A 22102-nucleotide genomic window follows, 5' to 3' on the forward strand; every position below is an offset into this window, starting at 1 on the left:
AAACAATACGAAACCCTCCTTACCAGCCATGATCAGGTCTAATCTTAAATTTCAACAAAGAAGCTTTCCTACCAGCCATGATAAGGATAACAGTCGATGGGCCAATCATGGATGAAAACAGCAGGAAGCCCTGGTACAGGATGAAGAACTTGGAGACGTAGTCGCTCTTGACTTGCCCCCCTCCCCACTTCCTGATTAGCTCCAGCTGATTAGCGATAGTTGATGGGATCCACCGCCGCCTCTGGTTGAAGAACTCGTCAAACTCCTCCGGGCAGTAGGTGCTGTCCTCGGACACAGCCGTGTACTCCAGCCGCCAGCCCTTCTCTACCTGGAGAATCAGATAACATTGTATGTGTTTTCTTGGTCATACATAATGTCGACATACTAAAGCCTCTTATGGCTAACTACAGGCTTTGTTCAGAACCTATTTGTGATATGGTATATACTATGATCCACTATTATATTTGATGACTAGATGAAGACCCGTAATAAATCCAGACATCTCAAAATCAAGACATTCTAATGCGATGCGGATCTGACTTGAATGTCTGTAAGACAAAGACCTACATCTTGCTAAAATTAAGTCAAGAATATAATGTTCATACAACCAAACCTACAGATACAAGTGACCACACCCACAAAAGCACCCCCTAACCAATGGGACCATTTGTTGGTGGTCTTTTGGATAACTTAAAGTGTACCCTTTGAACCAAGCATTTAGGAACCCCTCCAATAGTGACCACCTGTCCACATAAATTAGATCTTATCAGTCCCCTGAGTGGTCCTCTTGGGCAGGTTTGACTGTATAATGTGAAGACAAAACTTAACAAATGTCTTACCATGAGCGTACACAGCCAGCGGTCCTCTCCCATATCTTTAGTGAGGAACTCCTCCCCTTTACTGACTGTAGTGGCGTACGTGGCCAGAGTGTCCCTGACAGCCTTACACCTGTACACACTGAAACAGCCCGGACAGCACAGCACCGTACCCAGAACACTGTTGGCAACCTGGGGAGTAAAAAAAAAAGATATTATACACGAAAAACATCATCGCTGATTCTCGCCAGAACGTCAGCATGTGTTTGTTGTTACTTTAACTTGGGGCTAACAAATAATTAGTCTCTACCAGACTAACTACGCCGGCTATAGGGAGAATATATGCCAAGCTTTCATTTGCAGGCTCAATGTTATCTTCAATGTGGACTGACTCTACTGGCTAATTATTCCTTTCTTCTTCCCAATTCTACGATCCACAGGCCCGTAGGAGGGCCTGGTGGAGGCTAACAAATAATGGCGTTACATATAAATAAAGTATCATATAGAATAAGTGGAGCTTCATGAAGCGGGCTTACCAGCATATGTCTATTTATCCAATAGCACGCGCATCGACCTCAAGCATTCAATGTTTCCGCCGAGCTCAAACGTTCGATTCTTCTACCGAGCTCGAACGTTCGATTCTTCCATCGAACACGAACGTTCGATTCTTCCATCGAGCCCGAACGTTCGGTTCTTCTATCGAACTCAAACGTCTAATTTTAGCGCACTTAAAAGAGTATACCATTTGTACGCTTGAGTACAGGTTCTTATTTTCCTAACCTTTTGGAACCAGTGCCCAATCGCATAGTCGAACACTTGATACCAGACCATGGGTCCGGATCCCAAGGGGTGAGTCCTGGCGCACACGGCACCGACGCTGGGGTCCGTACTCATGATCTCCATCAGGGCCTTGGCGGACTGAGGAGAGAACTTGATGTCCGCGTCTGTTGCCAGAATGTAGCTGTCTCGGTCCAGGTCTATAAGGGAAGATGAAAATGTTCTTTAATCAACGTCTGAAGATCTAGAGGAAGCTTGTACGTTTAGATAAGCTTGCTGGCTTTCTGTATCAAAGTTGAACTACAATTTCCAACACAAATATTTGGACATGTATTTGGACTTATCCAAAGTTTTTACTTATCAACTCCAGTCCTTATCAAGAAATGGGAATTGTAGTTGGACTTCGATACAGAATGACTTCTCCCAACACAAATAAACTTTCAAGCTTGTTTGTTTGAGAAATTACGTTTGTACATTCATATGCATTACTGATACAGTGTTATGATGATGAGCAAAACTAGAAATGTATAGCATTCATATGTACCCGTTGCACAATACCCGAGCAGTTCCACCCTCATGCTGATCCTGTCCTTCCAGCTGACCGGGTTGAAGCTGATGTACCGTGCTCTGATCGGAGTTTCCAGGATGTGTTGCACGGGGGTGTCGCTGTCAAAGTTGCCTTCGAATGCCTGCAACGGTTCAAAAGAGGTGACATCCTTGATACCTGCCTACTGCCTACGTGCTCAGGCCAGAAACTGGCCCCTTGCTTGCCAGGAGGATCCCCCAAGCAGTCCTGTCCGTTGCCCTAGCCTCTGCTTCCCGACTGTTTAAGCCCGTGTCCTTCACAATTTGGTTTTTCCATCTCTTCGGTGGTCTTCCCCGGGGTCTGGGGGTAGCGAACTCCTGGCTGTAGGCTTTGTACACTAGTGTTTGTGGGGGTCGTCTTATGACGTGACCAAACCATACGTATATATTTATATGAGGATTTAACCCAATGGTGAGGTCCCTGAATATCACAATGCATATGTAACAGTGGGGTTCAAGCACCACTAACTGACCAGTCCAGCCCTTGTAACCAGTCTAAACGGGTCCGAAGTCCGAACCTTTTAGCCTAGCGATTGGTCTGTGCTGTTTGTGTGCACGCTCGAAACCGAATAAGAACACAACCTGTTTAAGAATAAAACGGTGGTGCTTCGCTGGGGGATGTGTTTCTCTGCCCTTTCTGTGTTAATTGTGGATTCAAATAAAGCCGTGTCCCGCTTTTATCATACAGCGACGTTATTTGGAATATCAGGGATCTCATGACTTGACCCTTTCTGACCTTTACGGTTTATCGCCCCTCCCCTTTACACTTGGCGAGGTAACACTACGGAGAAAAAATAGCCTAACCTGGAGAAGTTGTTGGTTCTGCGGGCTATCTTGGACAGTTGGATACTCCCACATATTTCCTGTGGTTTTGTAAACCCTCAAATATGGGAGGAAGCAGCCATTTTTTTTTTTTTTCAGGGAGCAAAACTTCAATGCAAAGGTCAATCTGTAAGGTCATGGACTGAATCCCTGATGACCTAAATAACGACGCTGTTAGCTAGAGGTATTTCAAATTCCAGCCTTTTTTATATAGGAAGCTGATTTAGTGCAACTATACTCTAGATTGCACGTAAAAGAGAATACGGCATGAAAATAGACCGGCATTTCCAAATCCTTGCACCAGAAAAGAAAGAAGAGTCAAGAAAGAGCCCAAACATTGACCGACTCCTGGAAAGTCAAAGGTCAAAACACAAAGAGGTTAGATCCCTGATACTCGCAATGATAACGCTATATGTATGACGGTCCCCTAGTCTGAGATCCTTGATTCTCAGTGGTATAAGTCGCTCCACAAGAGACAGTAATCCACACGATGCACTCGAAGCTAACGTCCTTTTCAGGTGGATTTTACTCCAGTATCCAATGTGTAACTTTATGTTTGTCTTACAATACTATGTAGATATATGTTTACAATATATGAGGACTATATTTTCATGGGTTTATCAGAATTTCAATTGGGCCATTATGTATCTATATTGTTCTGTCTGTTATAATTCGTCTTACCCTTTCCTCTTCTTTAATGACATCACAAAAAATTAATTTGAGTTTAAACAAATTCTCGAACAAAAAAATGGTATAAACAATGAAGGACAGCTACTGAACATATTGCAAAGCCTACCACCGGTTTGTTGTGTTTGTCCCTGTAGGATTCCCACGACTCGCTGTCCTGGCTGTAGTACAGGTGGTACGTGGTCACCCACTCCTCACACCCGTGCTTCCCCTGCGTCACCACTCCCGTCACTACCATGTCTTCTCCAAGGTAGATCTGCAACGACTGCAAGAAATTGCCAATCATTACCTTCATGAAAAATACAGGTATAGTTTTGGGTCTCTCTCTCTCTTTCTGTGCGTGCATGTGTGTGTGTGCGTGCGTGCGTGCGTGCGTGTGTGTGTGTGTGTGTGCGCGCGCGCGCGCGTATGTGTTTGTGTGTGTGCTTCTGTCTACTTGTGTTTCCAGATATAGTGAAGTGAACTTTATTGCTCAACAATCGTACATGGTACAATGTATGGCATGAAATCAACAATCTGTTCTACAAGGCTAATCTATCTTACAATTCTAAGTACAAAATATTTTCGAAACCAGTGTATTTGTTACAATATATAGTCTTGTATGGGTAATTCTGTCTCGCTTTTCGAATAATTAATGGAGAAATTGACCTATGTACATGGATATAGGAGTCGGACATGGCAACAGTACATAGAAAATATCGCTCTGTGTACCAGATAGGGTGAAGTTTGTCTTAGTAGTAATAGTCTGTAAAAGCATATCTCTCTCTTTGCTACAAGTTGGACAATTCATCACAAAGTCGAATTCATCTTCAACACTTTCATGAATTCCACTTTGTGATATATGCAGTGCATGATTTAAGAAACTATTCATAGATTGTAATGATATTTATATGGGGGTAGATCTTAGGAAGACGAAGGTCAAGTTTGATTTTGGTCCCCCTGGTGTGTGACCTTGGCACTGCAGCAGAACTTCAACTTTTGTATATTTTGTCCTAGACGTTCTATGAGCTCGATCTGCGGTGGAAGATAGCTTTCGATGTAAGGAAGATGCGGATGTTGAGACGTTAACAATCTAGTTTACCTGGTGTATGTCGGAGTCCCCCGCCGTCCAGCCGGCCGTGACGCCCCCGGTCCCCACGGCGTTCAGCCTGGCCTGGTGCGGCCCGTGCGACCCGTCGTTACCGTAGGTGGACGTAGCGCGGACGTCGGTATCCGCGATTACTTTGGACGCCATGCCGAGGGGGTGGAAATACGCTGAAAGTAAACAAGTAAACTTATATTTGTGGTAATTTCAAATGTGACTATAGCTATCTGTTGTTTTTTGCCACTGACATTATCTATTTAATGATATAGTATTTCAGGCACTGAGGTCCGTAACATTACATTACATATTCAAAAACAAGTAAACAAGCAAACAAACAGAGCTAAACACATGAATACCAGAAATAAAATGCATTACATTTTAGGACTTTGCAAATTGTGGTTCAATTCGCCTAATCGAAGTCAGACTGAAAGAATGAATTCTTGAAATTCTGTTGCTAGCGTCCATGCTTACCTGCGTAATCCAGGGTATAAGACATGTACATCACTTGACTCCACCTTTTTTTGTTCTTCACCTAAATGTAGAGGAAATATATTGGGATAACATGTCAGAAAACAAGCGACTACACCGTAGGAACGATTGCAATAGAAAGGGAGTAGGAGCCACTTGGCACCCTGCTACTTCATTTTGAAAACTACACAGCAAAAATGGGTAGATAGATCATCTTACAGATCAAAAGACTAATATTTTAAGACTAAGAATTTTGGTGGGGAAAAAACTACAAATATTCAGAATTTGAAAAACTACATTTAGAGTCACATCTGTAACTTATTTCCAACATATTCCCGTCATTTATCACATTCCCATCATTGATAAACGACGAATACGCAACAGGCGATTTGCATATCATTTCCTGGCCCCCCACCAAATAATATGCAAATAAGCCAACCGTAGAACGCTAAGACTACCCGAATCGACCGCTGTGGTCGGAAATCGAGCGTCAGACTGGGCTGGTTTACACGAGGCACTTACGACGAGTGTCCTACGACACTTGTCGCGCGGTGCGTGTCACAGGACAGATTTTTGTGTACCGGAAAGTGTCCTAGGCGCATGACGTACGGCAAACGTCGTACGTAGTGAAAAGTGCCTCATGTAAACCGGCCCAGAGCTCAGGCGTCATGGTAACACCTGAAGACTCACCAGCACGTTGTCCTTGAGATGAACCGTAAAGTCCATCCCGCTGGCGGCGTCTCCGCTCCCGTAGCGCAGGTTCCACTGGAGCTGCAGCCCGTAAGGCGTCTTGTACCGGGTGCACTGCTGTAAGATGTCTTTCGGGTCTGTTGTACAAAAGTAAATCAACGCCGATTAAGGTTCTAGTAGGCAGCAAACTCTTTCTTTGGGGGTCAATGGAAACACCAAAGGTTCAGGCGCGATGGAGCCACAAAACGTTCAAACTCAATGGAAACACAGAACGTTCAAACTTAATGGAAACACAGAACGTTCGAACACAATGGAACCATAGAACGTTCGAACTTAATGGAACCACAGAACGTTCGATATCAATGGAACCACAGAACGTTCGAACTCAATGGAACCACAGAACGTTCGAACTAAATGGAACCACAGAACTTTCAAACTCAATAAAAACATAGAACGTTCGAACTCGATGTAAACACAGAACGTTCGAACTTAATGGAACCACAGAACGTTCGAACTAAATGGAACCACAGAACTTTCTAACTCAATAAAAACATAGAACGTTCTAATTCGATGTAAACACAGAATGTTCGAACTCGATGGAAACATAGAACGTTCGAACTCAATTAGAGTCTCTTGATCTCTGTAAGACGTTTGTATCCCCACCGTTCTCGTCCTGAAGCGTCCTCCCCATGACGCTGAACAGCTGTAGCGCCCACTGGGACGGCTGCCCCTGCCGACACCCTCCGTCGAAGAAGATGTGAGACTCGAAGGTTCGCTCTCCGACTTGACTCTCCGCTAGGGCACGTAATGACGTCAGGAGCTGCTCCATCTCACGCTCAGACTTAATATAGAGAACAAAATCCATTTTTTTCATGGTAATTCTAGATTCTTGATTGCGAAAAAGAATAGTTACAGTTTTTATCATGTTCCTTTCTCATTACGTTTAGCTCTTGTAGTTCGATCTTCTGAAAAAATTCAATGCATTTTGCAAAATCGTTTAAACTAGTATTCTGTTATGAGGATCTATTTTGTTTTTACTTGAAATAAAAATACACTGACACACACCAGACTTGTGATTTAGCACTTACTGTATCTCTGCTTAAACCTCGCAAAAAGGCATGGTACAATTTTCAAATTATTTACAATACGCATTCAACATCACAAATTGAACAAACAAACCTCGTGATACATGGTAGTGCAGATATAGACGTGCGTGTTCTGCTTGGTCTTCCTGCGCGTGGTGAAGTCCTCGCCCTTCGTGTTCCTGTTCTTCCGGCTCAGCAGCAGCCACTGCGCCGGGAACACGCTGTTGTACCCCGGCAGCCAGAACAACTGGGGACGATTACAGAAGAATGAGTCAAGACAAGGTTGTATGATAATAGTTCAACTTGCTACTGTTGTTTTAGTACAGTAACTAATGTTCTTCGTCCGGGACTGTGCCTGGAAGTTCAACACGTACACCTCGTTTTCTGTTGAGGGTGGAATTGTACATTTTTTGCTTGACTTAATCTTCTATCGAAAACTATGCCAAGACATCGTATCATAAGAACGTATGTTGCAACTAGAAAGGCCGCCATTTGCCCCTGAGCAAATACAGCATGTTTAGCCATACTCCTCCCCATGCAAGAAGTGTGCTGTCCCAAAATAACACCTGGGCAAATCGAAATATTAACTGCATGTAGAAAGTCAATATTTGCGAGAGCATCATACTTCGCCAATCTCCCTCCCGATGCATAAATTGACTGTTCCAAAATCACCCGTGCAAAACAATTCTCTCTACAAGTTCTGCGAGACCCCAAAAGCTTCTTACTGCAAAGGCTTGCGTATGTTCCTGCAATATGACCTCAGGTAACCTAAATAGAACACGTGGTCTTTGGCCAGTAGCAAATGGAACGCGGGGATCCTTAGATAGAACATGGATTCTTTGGCCAGCAGCAAATAGAACATGGAACGGGGATACCACTTTTGGCCTGTATTTGGTCTGAAATGGGTCCAAAAGTCCCCCAAATGAAGCATTTTGAAGTGATGTACACCAGAATTGTGATTGAAATCCTGTAGGGACATGTTCAAGGCGCCCTTGTACCGAATGTCAGGTCATTTGCTTGTAAAACCAGGCCACAGGAGACCAAAATGTAATTTTTGCCTAAAAATGCCCCAAAAAAACTCAATAAAAGTGATTTTCATGCCTGTTTCAAAAAAAGGAAAAAATCATGAGGATATTTGCCTTCTTTACCTCCATGACAAATTTCATGTCGGTTGATTAAAAAATGGCGGAGTTGAATCAATTTGAAGATTTGGCAGAAGAAGGAGAAGAAGAAGAACGTGAACAAAAACAATATGTTGAGCCATACTAGGTATGGCTAAACATAATTACATGGACACATTCGAACGCATCGAATAGTTTAAAAGCATGTTCGTTTCGAACACGTTCGAATGTGTCCACGTAATCGCAAAATTCGTTCTTAGAATGCGTTCGAGTGTTGGCTGAAATAACGTCCCGCTGTGATGTGATGCAAGCAATTTCTGTGCTCCTCAAAAGTGTGAGCTCGTCTATTGATGACGTGTTTCCGAACTCTACCTGTGCTTCCTGTTCCATGGCGATGGTTGGACCCCTCATGACGAACCACAGGCAGCAAGACAGACAGCCAATTCAGACAGACAGACAGACAGACAGACAAACAGACAGGCAGACAAGGAAGTACGGGCCTACCTGTGATTCCTGTTCCAGAGCGATAGTTGGACTCCTCATGACGAACCACGTGGTGGTGAAGAACTGGATCAGCAGCAACCCTAGACCAATCCCGACATCCCACATGAAGTCTTCTTCCATAAACATCAAGCACGTGTCCCGATGGAGGAAGGTCACGGTGGTGCAGATTTGGTTGGTGAATATTGCACCTGAAAATACATATGATACAAAAATGTATGTGGCATATTATTCAACGTTATTCTAAACAAACCTCACGGATTTCTTTTTTAGCTCGTCTATTTATAATGAACGAGCTGTTTTGTAGGACACGGTCTAGTACTACATTATCTAACCTAGTCAAGCTATTGCTACATTATCAATGAATTAAAAACTAGTACTAGTGGGTTCGGGTTATGGCTATTTTGTAAAGTAGGTTCTAAGAATTTAAAGTGATATCTTGTATCTATTTTCTCTAAAGATTTAAGGTAACGCCATACATCATGTGCTTACCTGTGACAATGGTGCTTAGAAAGGCCGGCAACGCGAATCCGAAGAAGCCCATCCGGATAGAACAGGCCGTCCACGCCAGGATGTAGCCCACGAAACTGGCGGTAACATTCACGACAAAGCTAACCGTTGCCTGGTGCTGCATTGTGAATTTCGCATACAGCTCTGCTCGGGTCCAAACCCAGCTACTAGAACACACATCCGTGAGTCCAGCCAACTTCATCGCATCTGGGATCAGCAGGACTGCTGCTAGTTTAAAGAAACTGTTTAAGATTCCCGCTTTCCATCTCGCGTTGTCTGGTTTCGACGATTCCGCTGACCGAACGCCTTGAGCCTGAAACTCCTGTAGCTTCGGAGCCCAGGCCAAGGAAAGAAGAAACAACGAAACCACCGTCTCTATCACATACTTCTGTGTTCTGTTGTCTAGTATGTTGTCAAAAGGTCTCAGAAACAACCAAACGCCGACAAGCCCTCCACAACTCAAACCCCAGATCACGCACGAAACAAGGCGAGAAACACGTCGGCAATTTCGTCGCTTTTTCTGTTTGCACAATCTGATAGTCTGTTTGATGCATTGGCTGACGATGGAGACGAAGAGGATACCGTTGGAGAGGACCACGCTGAGGGCGGGGGTGACGGATGGCATCACCCGCAGAGTCAACACACACAGCCCGGTAACCTCACAGACGCTGAGAAAGGCACCCTGGGGAGAAAGAAATTGATATTAAGTATGCCTGATGATATGAAATACATTGAACTTTATTCTATTGAAGGAAATGAAGAAGAAAGAAACGTAGGGTGGAATGATGGAAGAAAGAAAGAAAGAAAGAAAGAAAGAAAGAAAGAAAGAAAGAAAGAAAGAAAGAGAAAGAAAGAAAGAAAGAAAGAAAGAAAGAAAGAAAGAAAGAAAGAAAGAAAGCGGGCAAGGAAGGTGGAAGGAAGGAAGGAAGGAAGGAAGGGAGGAAGGAAGAAAGAAAGAAAGAAAGAAAGAAAGAAAGAAAGAAAGATTAAAAGAGGACAAAGGCTAGTTTTCTGATCTTGGTCTAATTTATCTCTCCACTTGTCAAAAGAATAACAGTTATTTTGCCAGGTTTTGCTTATAAAAATACTCAAAAGACAACGTCAACTTTCCGTCAATGTTTTCCCGTTACAAAGTCTGTTTTGCCGTGGGAACCTGCCGTTGCCATAGCTCTTTCTGCCATGCCTCTGACCGTGGCTCTGAACAAAGGGGCTGTTTGCCTTTACCGCACCAGTGCTAGCGATACATGAGAGCCAACGCGGAAATTTTTAACGGTAGAGTGAGCATCGAAACAAGCTAAACATGGGGCTACTTCAACCGACAACTTTAGTGTTGATCCTGAGTATGTTTATTTATTTTTTGAATTTTTCAGACAGTTGGCTGAGGGGCCATTCAACTGTGCTGAGTTGTTTTTACTTTTCATGGGGGGCCAGTCTAGAGAAACACATAAAGTCATTAACATTCTTTCATCGCAGTACGCACTAGGAAGTTGAACAAAATGTGTATTAGGGCCCTGTCACACTTGTCCGTATATCCAAGTGCGCGTGAATTACGCATTAACATTTTTTTTTTGGTTTAAGTAAAGTTTGCGGGGACAAAGTTGTTTTCTACTTTGACCCACCGTTGTGCAGCCAAGTGGTCGAACCTAAGAAATCTCTTATTCGCCTGCAAACTTAACCTAAACCAAAACATGTTAATGCGCAACTCATGCGGACTTGTATATACGCACAAGTGTGACAGGGGCTTTAGCTTGAACAAAATGTCTCCATTCCAACGTACGGCGATCGCACTAAGACCTCGCAGCAATCTAAATCAGATTTGTGTAACCCTCGACTTCATAATTGGACTATCATGCAAAAAGTACGACGCACACAAATCGTAAAAAATCTACGAAATTCGCTGAGTGCTCTGCCAAATCGCTTGGTCCCAGGGAATGGGATTATAAGTAACAGAATTTACAAAGGGAAAACATGCTGTTTGTAAGACATATCTCTTCCATCAAACCTGTCAGTACTCTTTTCTTTTCTTATAGGCTACCTTTCCAATAGCTTGTGTCGATTTTTTTTCTTTACGGCTCTTAGTGGCGCAAATGTACAGATGTTTTGCACATCGGCGCACCAAATCCGAATTTGTTTTTGGCACACATTTTGAACAGATTAGCCGAAGCGGCTCAGTGGGCGTCACTTCACCGTCAGGGTAGGGACATCGTGTGACGTGCCTTTCCCAGGGTGAAGATTGAGGGACTATAATGGGATCCGTATGACCATTTTCAAAAAAAGGAATATTATCCATGATGTAAGATTTAATTTGAAAGACATTGAAACAGACAAACCTCCTTTTTTCAATAAAATCCGTTTGAAGCACTAATGACAGTTTCTGTCACCTGACTCTCCAAGCAGAGGTTTGGTTCCGGCTTGTTTCTTACGTTTTTTTAGGCGTTTTTATCAGGATTTCTATTTTGTCACGGTTTCATAACGTCCAAAAAAGACGTCAAAAACAAGCCAAAACCCAACCTCTGCTTGGAGAGTAACGGTATCCACCTCAGTGTTATTGTCTGGTTCTAGCATCCGGACAAACAAAAGATGGTTCATGTCTTTAATCGCATCAGAGCTCGCAGGCATGGCAGAGAATTTGGCATCACAATGTCAACGTTGAACCCACTTTGCTGTAGACAAAATATTTACAAACACTTAAAATAACGACATGGCAGCACTAGACGGTGGTTGGCTCCGCCAGCACTACTTAAAGCGCTTGCGCCACAAATGACACAAATGACAGATGACCCCGCGAGGGGCAAAGTAGGGAAGGGGGGGAGGTCCCAGGCTGAGGCGGGCAGGCCTCCAGCCTGGCCCTGAATTTCTCAACTGTGGGAGACAGAACCGCCAGGCAGGGTGTTCCACTCAGGTGTTGTGTTTGGAAAGAAGGAATAGTTGTATGTGTCGGTACGGGCGTGGATTTTTTTATATTTCGCTCGTTTTCATTTAAAAATGTAACGTTACACATTTTGTAACTTCCGTTACCGTTTGAAGTAAGACATTCCTGGCATTTAGATATGTCACATATAAGGTGCCAAACTGTCGTTTTTAAAAGCCAGAAAAGTTAAAAGTCGCCATAAAAACGACAGTTTGGCACGTTATATGTGGCTTATCTAAATGTCAGGAACATATTACTTCAAACGGTAACGGAAGTACATTTAAATAAGAACGACCGATTGGTTTAAGTAAGCTGCCAGTCGGTATGTTAATATGTTTGTTTACTAGCTTGTAGAAAAAGGTGAGGCGGTTGTTCCTCCTCCTTTCGGAGAGAAGGGGCCACTGCAGGTCGTTGAGCATTTGTGTTACGCTGCCAATCCACCGGTAGTCATTTTAATACAATTACCATTCCTTTGCTATTTGTACGCACGCTAACCGCAGTTTCTACGGAGCATGATTATTTAAGCCACTATAACCCTCAAAGCCGTCAAGAATGTGCAAATATTGCACAAAGCTGCACATAGCTGCACAAAGCCCAGACTTGGTGTTTATCAGATGACACTGTCAACTCTAATCACCAAGCTAATCCCCAAGATCCCTTTTAAGCGCTGCTTAGCAATCTGGATCAAAATCCGTCGATCCGTGGGCCGGAGCTCGATCCTAGGGTTGTCTCCGCTCGGACATGTTGTGAGGGATTGCATTCGTCATTTCGGATGGTGACGTAAAGCCGGCGACCCCGTGTATGAGGGAGCTTCAGGCGTAAGCCTCAAGGGTCAAATCTCTGCACGTTAAAAAACCCAACAGACTTATCGAGAAGAGTAGGGCTGACCCGATGTGCTTGGCTAGAAATGCGCGAGCCGCAGCGAAGCCGCGTTGCACTACTAGCTAACAAAAAAGCGTCATGCTTTGTCCTCAGTCTGAGGTTCAACCGCTTTATCTTTTACCCTTTATTTGAATGTCACCGTTGCAAGAAACATGAACAACCTTCAACATCCCACGAGACAAGGCTCTGTGCTGACGAGGCTCTTTGGTATCAGTATACATAACAACAGTATAAAGTGACTCCTGTATATTTACAACTGACATATTATCAGTAACCCATGGTCGGCCAGGGGCGTATTGTGTTTTCGTGTACAGTGCGAGTATTGGGTTACAAGGGACTGTGACCGTGCCTTGTACAGTATTGTAATGCATTGTGTATGTTGTGTGGAGGAAGGGGATGGGGCGCTACTCTTTCTTTGCAACTAGCTAGTTAGATGTCTACATTTTGCAGTGAAATACGGCTTCGCTACGGCTCAAGTTTTCAGCCAAGTACCCGTACTATTCTCGACACGTGTATTCGGATTCTTTAACGTGCAGTGTCTGACGCTTTCCCTTGTGGTAGGGTCACATTTTTAAACCGGGGCCCGATCGCGTTGTTTGCGGAAACGAAAAATAAAAGTGTATATCAAAGTGTTTTTGTGTGTGTGTGTGTGTGTGTGTGTGTGTCTGTGTGTCTGTGTCTGTGTGTTTGTGTGTGTGTGTGTCTGTTTGTCTGTGTGTGTGTGTGTGTGTGTGTGTGTGTGTGTGTGTGTGTATGTGTGTGTGTGTGTGTCTGTCTGTCTGTCTGTCTGTCTGTCTGTATGTGTGTGTCCTTCTTCGTCGTTCCCGCGAACGGGTGCCGGTTTGGAAATGTGGCCCCAGCAACACAGGACCGCCGGGTGTTGACCGCCCGAGCACACTATTGACATTAATCGTAACACAGTCAATAATGCTCACCCGGGTAAACTTACGGCTGGGGCAAGGGTCAGTGAAAAGATTGTTTTCCGAGAAAGAAACAGAACCCCCCCCCCCCCCCTGACACAATAGCATCAAACGCTTAATGAGCGTTTGACAGCTTGTAAATATTGTTCCAGCCAGATTACATTCCAGAATGTATCACGTGTGTGCATGCGCGTGTGTGTCTGCGTGTGTGTCTGTGTGTCTGTGTGTGCATGCGTGTGTATGTGTGTGTGTGTGTGTGTGTGTGTGTCTGTGTCTGTGTGTGTGTTTGTCTGTTAGTGCCATCTTGTGGCGATTAGTCAGGGCAGTGAATTTCTTATTTAGAGCTTCTGGGTTCGAATCCTTTGCAGGCTGTGTTGAAAATGGGTACCTAGCGGGTTACAGGTTATGCGATACAAACAAACCAAGCAAGTCCGTGAACACAGTCTAACATTTTTAAATCAAAGCTGAGGACCTTCTTGGGACACCAGGAAAGGAAAGGAAAGGAAAGTGATCTCGAACCAGTTTAGCTCAAATGAACTCAATGAACAGATGGGCTAATCTTCCACTGGTCGTGACAGGGAAGACAGACGCTATGTACAGTATTTACAGGGTCATTGTACCGGGGAAATTCCCCTAGCTCTTTTCGACAAGCACAATGAACAGCGGACCACGGCTTAATGTCCCGTCCTAAGGACTGCGACCCTTTCCGGTAGCATGCATGTCGGGTGAGCGACACAGCCGGGATCGAACCCGGGGCTTCTAGTTCCAGAGGCAAGATCGCTAACCACTGGACTACGCACGCTACACCAGGCTGAAGTACATGTCAATACCTTCACAGTCTTCACTGCTATTCAAAATCAAGGCGTGTCATTTCCTTTTTTTCTTTCTCCATTTATGTATTCATTCTTGCTTGGCGCGAAAATATGTCGCATACATTTAAAGCCATTGTGCTTCGCTTCCTTATTTTGTCTACATTATGAATATATTTACTTAAACGCAGATGCCCAAACTGAGAAACACTTCAGAGCTGAGAAAGTGCCAAAACAAGTACTCGCATACATTCAAAGCCATTGTGCGTCGTTTCCTTATTTAGGTATACGTATTTACTTGAACGCAAGAGAAATATTTGAGAGCTGATAAAGTGACAAAACAAGCCCTCAAGTACATTCAAGTCCAATGTGTGTCGTTTCCTTGTTCTATTTTTTTCGCTATTCATGTGTTCACCGGCGAATACAAATACCAAACCTGACAAACATCTGAAAGCTATGATATGTGCAAAAACAAGTCGTCACCTACAGTCCAATCCAATACGTACATGTAGTATCCTTATCTTAATTTTTCTCCGTTAGCCTTGTGTTAACTTGAATATAAATGCCCCACCAAAGAAACACCTGAAAGCTTAGTAAGTGCAAATTTACACAGCAAGTCCTCACATACAGCCAAATTCGCTGTGCGTCGTTTCCTTGTTTTTCACCGTTACGAACGTACTTAAGCCCCTGTCACACTTGTGCGTATATACAAGTCCGCATGAGTTGCGTATTAACATGTTTTTGGTTGAAGTTAAGTTTGCAGCCGAATAAGTGATTTCTTAGGTTCGATCACTAGGCTGCACAACGGTGGGTCAAAGTAGAAAACAACATTTTCCCCGCAAACCTTGCTTAAACCAAAAAGTGTTAATGCGCAACTCATGCGCACTTGAATATACGCACAAGTGTGACAGGGGCTTTAGACGCAAATGCCCAACCTGAGAAATACCAGAAAGCTGAGAAAGTGCGACAACAACTAATCACATACATTCAAAGCCATTATGCGTCGTTTCCTTATTTTTTTCTCTGTTATGAACATATCTAGTTTAACGCAAATGCCCCAAATGAGAAATACTTCAGAGCTGATTGAGTGAGAAAACAAATCCTCAAGTACAATAAAATCCAATGTGTAGTTTCCTGATTTCTTTTCTCCGTTATCTTTATGTTTACCTGAACACAAAGCCCCACCTAAAAATACTTCTTAGGTGACAAGGTTAGACATGCCTTTGAGCTGAGCGAGTGAAGAAACTGAAAGATTGGTAACTCTTCGTAGGGGCACAGATTGTCAAGTCCATTTTTACACTTGGGTGGAGTGAGGGAAGTCGTGTATGCAGTTCTTCTACCAAGGGCACACCGTCGGTGACATGTCATAGGATTCGAACCCAGGACCTCTGGGTTCTAACCGTTACGCCACTATCCATGTCTGCTTGGTGTGAAAACATATCAAATCCAATGCGTGTCGTTTCCTGTTTTCTTTTCTCCATTATCAGTATGTTTGGATAAACATACATGCCCCACCTAAAAACACCTCGTAGGTGAGAAAATGATAAATACCTCTAACCTGAGAGAGCGCAGAAACTTAAACATGAGTCACCTACAATAACTACAGGTTGAGACAGGTGTATTTGAAAGCCTGCACCTAGGCGTCACGGTCTGTTAAAACCGAGGTATTTTCTTCCGTGAGCTTTTCAGTTGAGTGTTTACAGTCGGTCTAGCTTCGACAAGTAGATTGTTGTGGAAGAAAATACTCTAATTTTTTAAATTACCTTTTTCTTCCTTTTCAGTTACTAGTAAGTGTTTGAGGGACAAGGACCACCGGGCAAATTTGTTGATTGACAGAGGGTAGCCGAAATTCAAAATCACCAGAAAATAGAGCGGTTTTTTTCTACGAAAATAGAGCGGTTTTTATATTACACCGAGCGACCTGTCACATCTAACCTTCGCTAATCTACTGCATGCATTGTTTAAAGCTGTCTAATGAGGATGCCTCTACGGTACTTGACAGTGACAAGTACCTCTCTACGATAGTTCTAGGAAAATACGAATTAGGAACACACCAATCCTATTGTGGTAGAGTGCACCCTAGGCTTATTTTATAACCTACCACGTTTGGCGTTTGGCTTACGCAACCCGCTCACTCTAACATATAAGATTTGCTGTCAACCTGTGGTTATTAGCAGTAGAAATATTTATTCAATAACGAAGCCTGCTGCCATAAAATTGCAAAGTAAATATACGCTTGATATCACAAAGTCGTACAGACACAAATACAGCTGACTTAGGTAAATATATCTCTTGACACTTTGTCATCGTTGCCACAACGTCGCGCTTTCGTAGACAGAAATACATTTTTGATTAATGTAAAAATGTTTAGAACCTCTTTTGACTACTGTTGTACCTTTCTTTATACAATGACACGAAAAGTTACATAATAGACGTTATACACATAACGCCATGAATTAGAGAGGACAAACTCGTGCCATGACACGCCCTTTGGAAATACTAGTTGTTTACAAGGCAAGCACCTGTCAGCAGTACAGTTGGCGTCTGGTACAGGTAGCCGTTGAATAAACCATGCCATGGACAGACAGACATACAGACAAGCTTTCTTTAGGAATTTACGATATTTGACAAACGTGCTTTTCTTTAATTATCAGACATACAGAAGACGTCTAAGACGCCACAGACGCGAGGGGATGTAACTGCTCGAACTACGCGCTCTAGCAAACAACTCGACCGAATAAATCCCAGAACTGAACGCTACAAAAAAAGCAGCATACCATATATGACAACCCTAGTTAACAGTAGAAAGAAAAATGGCGACCACAAAAAGTAAGATGTATTGATAATGTTGTTGATAATAGATTGCATGATAATGTTGAATATTTTAAAAGTCTATATCCGTATGTGCAAGTACGTAACTAAGAACGTTTCCTATTGTTTTAACTTAACGAATTTTTGGGACCTGGACATGTTTTAATTTGTGGTGGTGTATTTGTGAAACAAACTACAATCCAGCCTTTGGCTGCCAGAGCTTTGTTTGTCAATAAAAACCATGTGATTGATTGATTGATTGATTGTTGCAGTGTGTCCTCCTTTAATAACAACTAGCCAAGTCACACTTGTCCGTAGATTTAAGTGCGCGTGAGTTTGGCATTAACATTTTTTATGGTCTAATCAAGGTTTGTGGGGAAAAATTTGTTTTCTAATTTGACCCACCGTTGTACAGCCTAGTAATCGAACCTGCGAAATCACTTATTCGGCTGCAAACTTAACCTGAACCAAAAACATGTTAATACCGAACCCATGCGGACTTGCATATACGCATAAGTGTGACAGGGGCTTTAAAAAGAAACCTTGTAAGACCCCCATTACACTATAAGGCGCTCTCGCCGCGCGCTCTCAGTGACATAAGATTTAATACGAATTTCATAGATGAAAAACGAATCTTTTTAACGCTTTGTAATATGTTTTGTTGTCATTGCAGTCGTATTCTCACATATTTCTTAATACTCCAATTATGAAATCAAGGGAAAGACAAATCCGATTAAAGCCCCTGTCACACTTGTGCGTATATACAAGCCCGCATGAGTTGCGTATTAACATGTTTTTGGTCAAGATTGAGTTTTCAGCCCAAGAAGTCATTTCCTTGGTTCGATAACTAGTCTGCACAACGGTGGGTCAACTTGTTCCCCGCAAACTTTCCTTAAACCTAAGAAATGTCAATGCGCAACTCATGCGCACTTGAATATACGCACAAGTGTGACAGGGCCCTTAGGTCGCAGCGAAAGCGCAGCGCGATCGCCGTCAAGTGGAATGGGGGTCCAAACGTCGTACTTAAGACTTTCTCTGTACGCTTCTTCTCACTTAAATGTAAACATTTTGTAACTACCGTTACCGTTTGAAGTGAGGCGTTCCTGACATTAAGATATGCCACATATAAGGTGCCAAACTGTCGTTTTTTAAAGCGGGAAACGTTTTAAGTCGTCATCAAAACGACAGTTTGGCACCTTATATGTGGCATATCTTAATGTCAGAAACGTCTTACTTCAAACGGTAACGGAAGTTGCAAAATGTGTACATTCAACTTTAATTTTAAGGGAGAACGAGCGTGTAGTGGGATATACAACGGGGTATATCAGAGCCGACCGCATACAAGGGGCTGCGACGAGGCTTTCCTGTAACGAGACAGCTGAAGTTTGTACGAACCTAACATAACTGCTACTCACTTTTCCTGTCCCATCAAACTAATAGAAATATTTTCATTTGAACCCGTAGTGTTCTTAGATTTTGATATCAGGGATACCTGAAAAACAGGCCTGTTATCTTAGTATATTTTTTTCCTGGATGAAAAAAAAGAATCAATCAAAAAGTAACTATATATGGGCGATTGATAAGATTCGGATGTGACTTTTGTGATTTTATGAGAAGAGTAGTTCTCTTTTTATCTGTAAACGTGGAGAAATTAGGACCAATAAATACACAAAAGACTATCCGCCAGAATGTCGTCTATCGTGGGAAGAATGTAACAAGGCTTCTATTCAGAAAGTTTTCGAGTAAACAAGCTCTTACAGTCAACTTGTAATTACTCTTAAACTGTAAAGTATTCCATTATTTCATGTCATGTACATCTTGTAGATGGTATTGTGAAAACAGTGTTTTAGCTGTAAGGCGATATGTAACAAAATCGCACCTTAACGCAAAAGGCGTCGTATAGACTTTGGCAGAAAACCTAAATACAAACTTAGAGAGTCGAACCACAAAATTATTATGTTGTCTCTGCTCTGAAACTCGGCTAGATTATTGTTCACACTTATCGCTTCAACCCGTTTTACTTATAAGTTCTATTTCTGAGTGGAATTTGTAATAAAAAAAAGCACCGTGAACAAAATTGAGCGGCTCAAATCACAAAATTATATCATTATCATTGCCTGGAACCAACAGGTTGTAGAATATTTCCCCGTCTAGTTTTCATTCTACATGTAATATCATGTAATATTCATCATTGAACTGTTGGTTCCAGGCAATTTTTAAAGGTTTGACTTACCACGAGAAAAGCTTTAGGGTGCGGCCACGGGACAGAGTCCTGGAAGGCTCCGTTCCACAGACTCCTCAACAAGGAGACTCCGTACGGTAACATCAGCATGTACACCACCATCAGCGTCGTCACGTCGCGGTCAAGTTCGTCCGTCGAATCGGAAACTGCTTCGCATTTCTCCGTGGTATTTTCCTCCGTGACATTTCTCTGCGTGACATTTCTTCCCGTGGAATTTCTCTCCGTGACATTTTCCTCCGTAACATTTCTCTCCATGACATTTCCCTCCGTGACATTTGGACGCAGGTATCTAACCAGAGAGATCGCGGAGAGCTGGGACAGGGAGAGGCACGCGAGGACGACCATCCCCAGAAGTATGGACAGTACCAGTTTGAGAAGTTTCAAGTGCATGCCGGTTTCCCCCACCGCCTTGCCACTACCCGCCCTTGACTTGGACGTCGGTTTCACGTTCACGGTCAAAGCCGGTTCGTACGAACGTGAGGCCTCTTGCTGCGGCAACGACGCCATGTTCTTTCCAACTTCTTACGTTCCACTGTAACTTCAAGTTCAGTGGAAGCTACCTGAAACGTCTGACCGTTTCCAAATTCTATCCAGCTGCTTGTGTACGTAACAGTCGCCTTACGAGCTTCGATCAACTCGTCTGAATGGGAGAGTGACCAGGTACAAAGGGAAACTTCTGACGCGAAAGTTTTCCACCCCCTTTTTGCACAGGTGTAAGTTACACCTGTAGAGGGTTCGGCCTCGAGCCGTGACACTGACACAAAAGACAAGGAAGTAAAATTCGACACCACAGGCGGACCTTCAAACAACGCGCGCGAAAGGAGCACAGTACTCACTAGCGCAGTCAGGCGTTTCTTGTATTTGCCAAGGGATACGTTGCATTCAAATCGCGTTCATTAACCCTTGTACTGCTGGATTTCTTGAGCAAAAATAAACCCTCACTGCTGTAGTGCCTAGACACATTTGAAATAAAACAAAAGGTACTCAGTTTGATATTGCTCATTTTTTAAGTTACTTCGAATTCGCTTTACAACAATCCGCGCGGGTGCAACAAATATACGCATTCTAGAAATACCCTCAACCCGACACTTGCCAGGGCTAGCGTACAGAACAAGCACGTGCATAACCACAATTGTAGGACTCATCAGGAATAGTTAAGATAGGTGGATTCAAAGTGTGCCCCAATCCTCAAAATGCCATGACACACTATCTGTCGGCATGCACCGTCACCGCTTTTTTTTACACGCATGCTTGTAATGGAATACCACAAGGATGACGGTTTAAAGGGATAGTTGTAAGCATAATGACAAACAAACAAACGGACGAGGGATTGTCTTGATGTTTTAGTATCTTAGTATCTGTCTTGATAAGACCTCAAATAATCCGACTTCGGGCCTCCTAGCTGCTAATTGTCGGATACTGCAGCGGTTTTTGTATTTCTGATCTAAAGACTATGACAGAACCTACAAAACCGATCGTCGGGTAGGATATACGACAATCTGTTCTATCAGCTGAATTTCGCGCGACACATCCCCACAAGTGTCCTTTGAATGACCCTAGTTTGCGGTTGTTAGAAGTATCGTGCTACGACCAGTAGTGCAACAAGGCATGCGCTGTGGCAACAATCTTTTTTTGTAGATCTTGTCCGAGTACTTACTGCACCACCGAGAGAAAATGGCGGGAACTAATCTCACTTTTGAAGACGAAGAATAGATTTTATAGAAATAGTTACTCATACAAACAACTGTATAAAATTTTGAAATTTCTATTCTGTTCCTTGAGTAACAATTTCTGGCTTATCTTAGTACCTGGATGTGTAACCTCCATCGACATATATTCAAGTCAAAGCTAATTGCGCAACAGTGTAGCAGGTAAAATATGCAACGTAAAACGTTATTTAGCGCTACTGGCTAGTTACATCTCATTAACAGTCAGAAGCGAGACGTTCTGTTATCATGATGATGTTAATTACAATGGGCAGGTATTGCTGGCTTAGAATAGAATAGAGCTTACAGGTCAAGTCAAAGTAAATTGCACAACAGTTGTAGCAGATAAAATGCAAAGGCAAAATGTTAAATAGGGCTAGTTACATCGGATAAACATTCAGTAGCGAAAAGTTCTGTTATATGATGATGATGATTATATTGGGCTTTCCACAGGGAGAAAAAGACGAAGAATGATAAGAAAAGTCAAATTTTATCCCTGATCTTTTCTTTTCATAAAACTGAATACAATGAAGCATCTGGTGTCACATCATTGACGTTTTTGAACTTTTATTAAATCAACACTGAAATCTTACTCTAGATGATGCCATTCTTTCATTAGACGTGTATTGGGGTTAATAAGGGTAAGGTAGCCGTCTTAAAGTACACTTCATTAAAA

General features: G+C 42.9%; 1 protein-coding gene across 1 annotated transcript; it reads right to left on the minus strand.

The window, feature by feature from the left end:
- Nucleotides 1-4: 4 nt before the first annotated feature.
- On the minus strand, nt 5-20227 carry LOC136425162 (uncharacterized). Its single transcript, XM_066413959.1, has 13 exons — nt 19712-20227; nt 9128-9827; nt 8639-8826; nt 7108-7260; nt 6592-6769; nt 5929-6065; nt 5242-5302; nt 4768-4940; nt 3796-3951; nt 2137-2281; nt 1596-1792; nt 840-1007; nt 5-328 (listed from the first exon to the last, which is right to left on the minus strand). Exons 1-13 carry the CDS (start codon nt 20225-20227, stop codon nt 20-22), a joined length of 3081 nt encoding a protein of 1026 aa, XP_066270056.1. The 3' UTR covers nt 5-19.
- Nucleotides 20228-22102: the final 1875 nt, after the last annotated feature.

The sequence above is a fragment of the Branchiostoma lanceolatum genome, chromosome 19 (assembly GCF_035083965.1).
Source record: "Branchiostoma lanceolatum isolate klBraLanc5 chromosome 19, klBraLanc5.hap2, whole genome shotgun sequence".
NCBI lineage: Eukaryota > Metazoa > Chordata > Leptocardii > Amphioxiformes > Branchiostomatidae > Branchiostoma > Branchiostoma lanceolatum.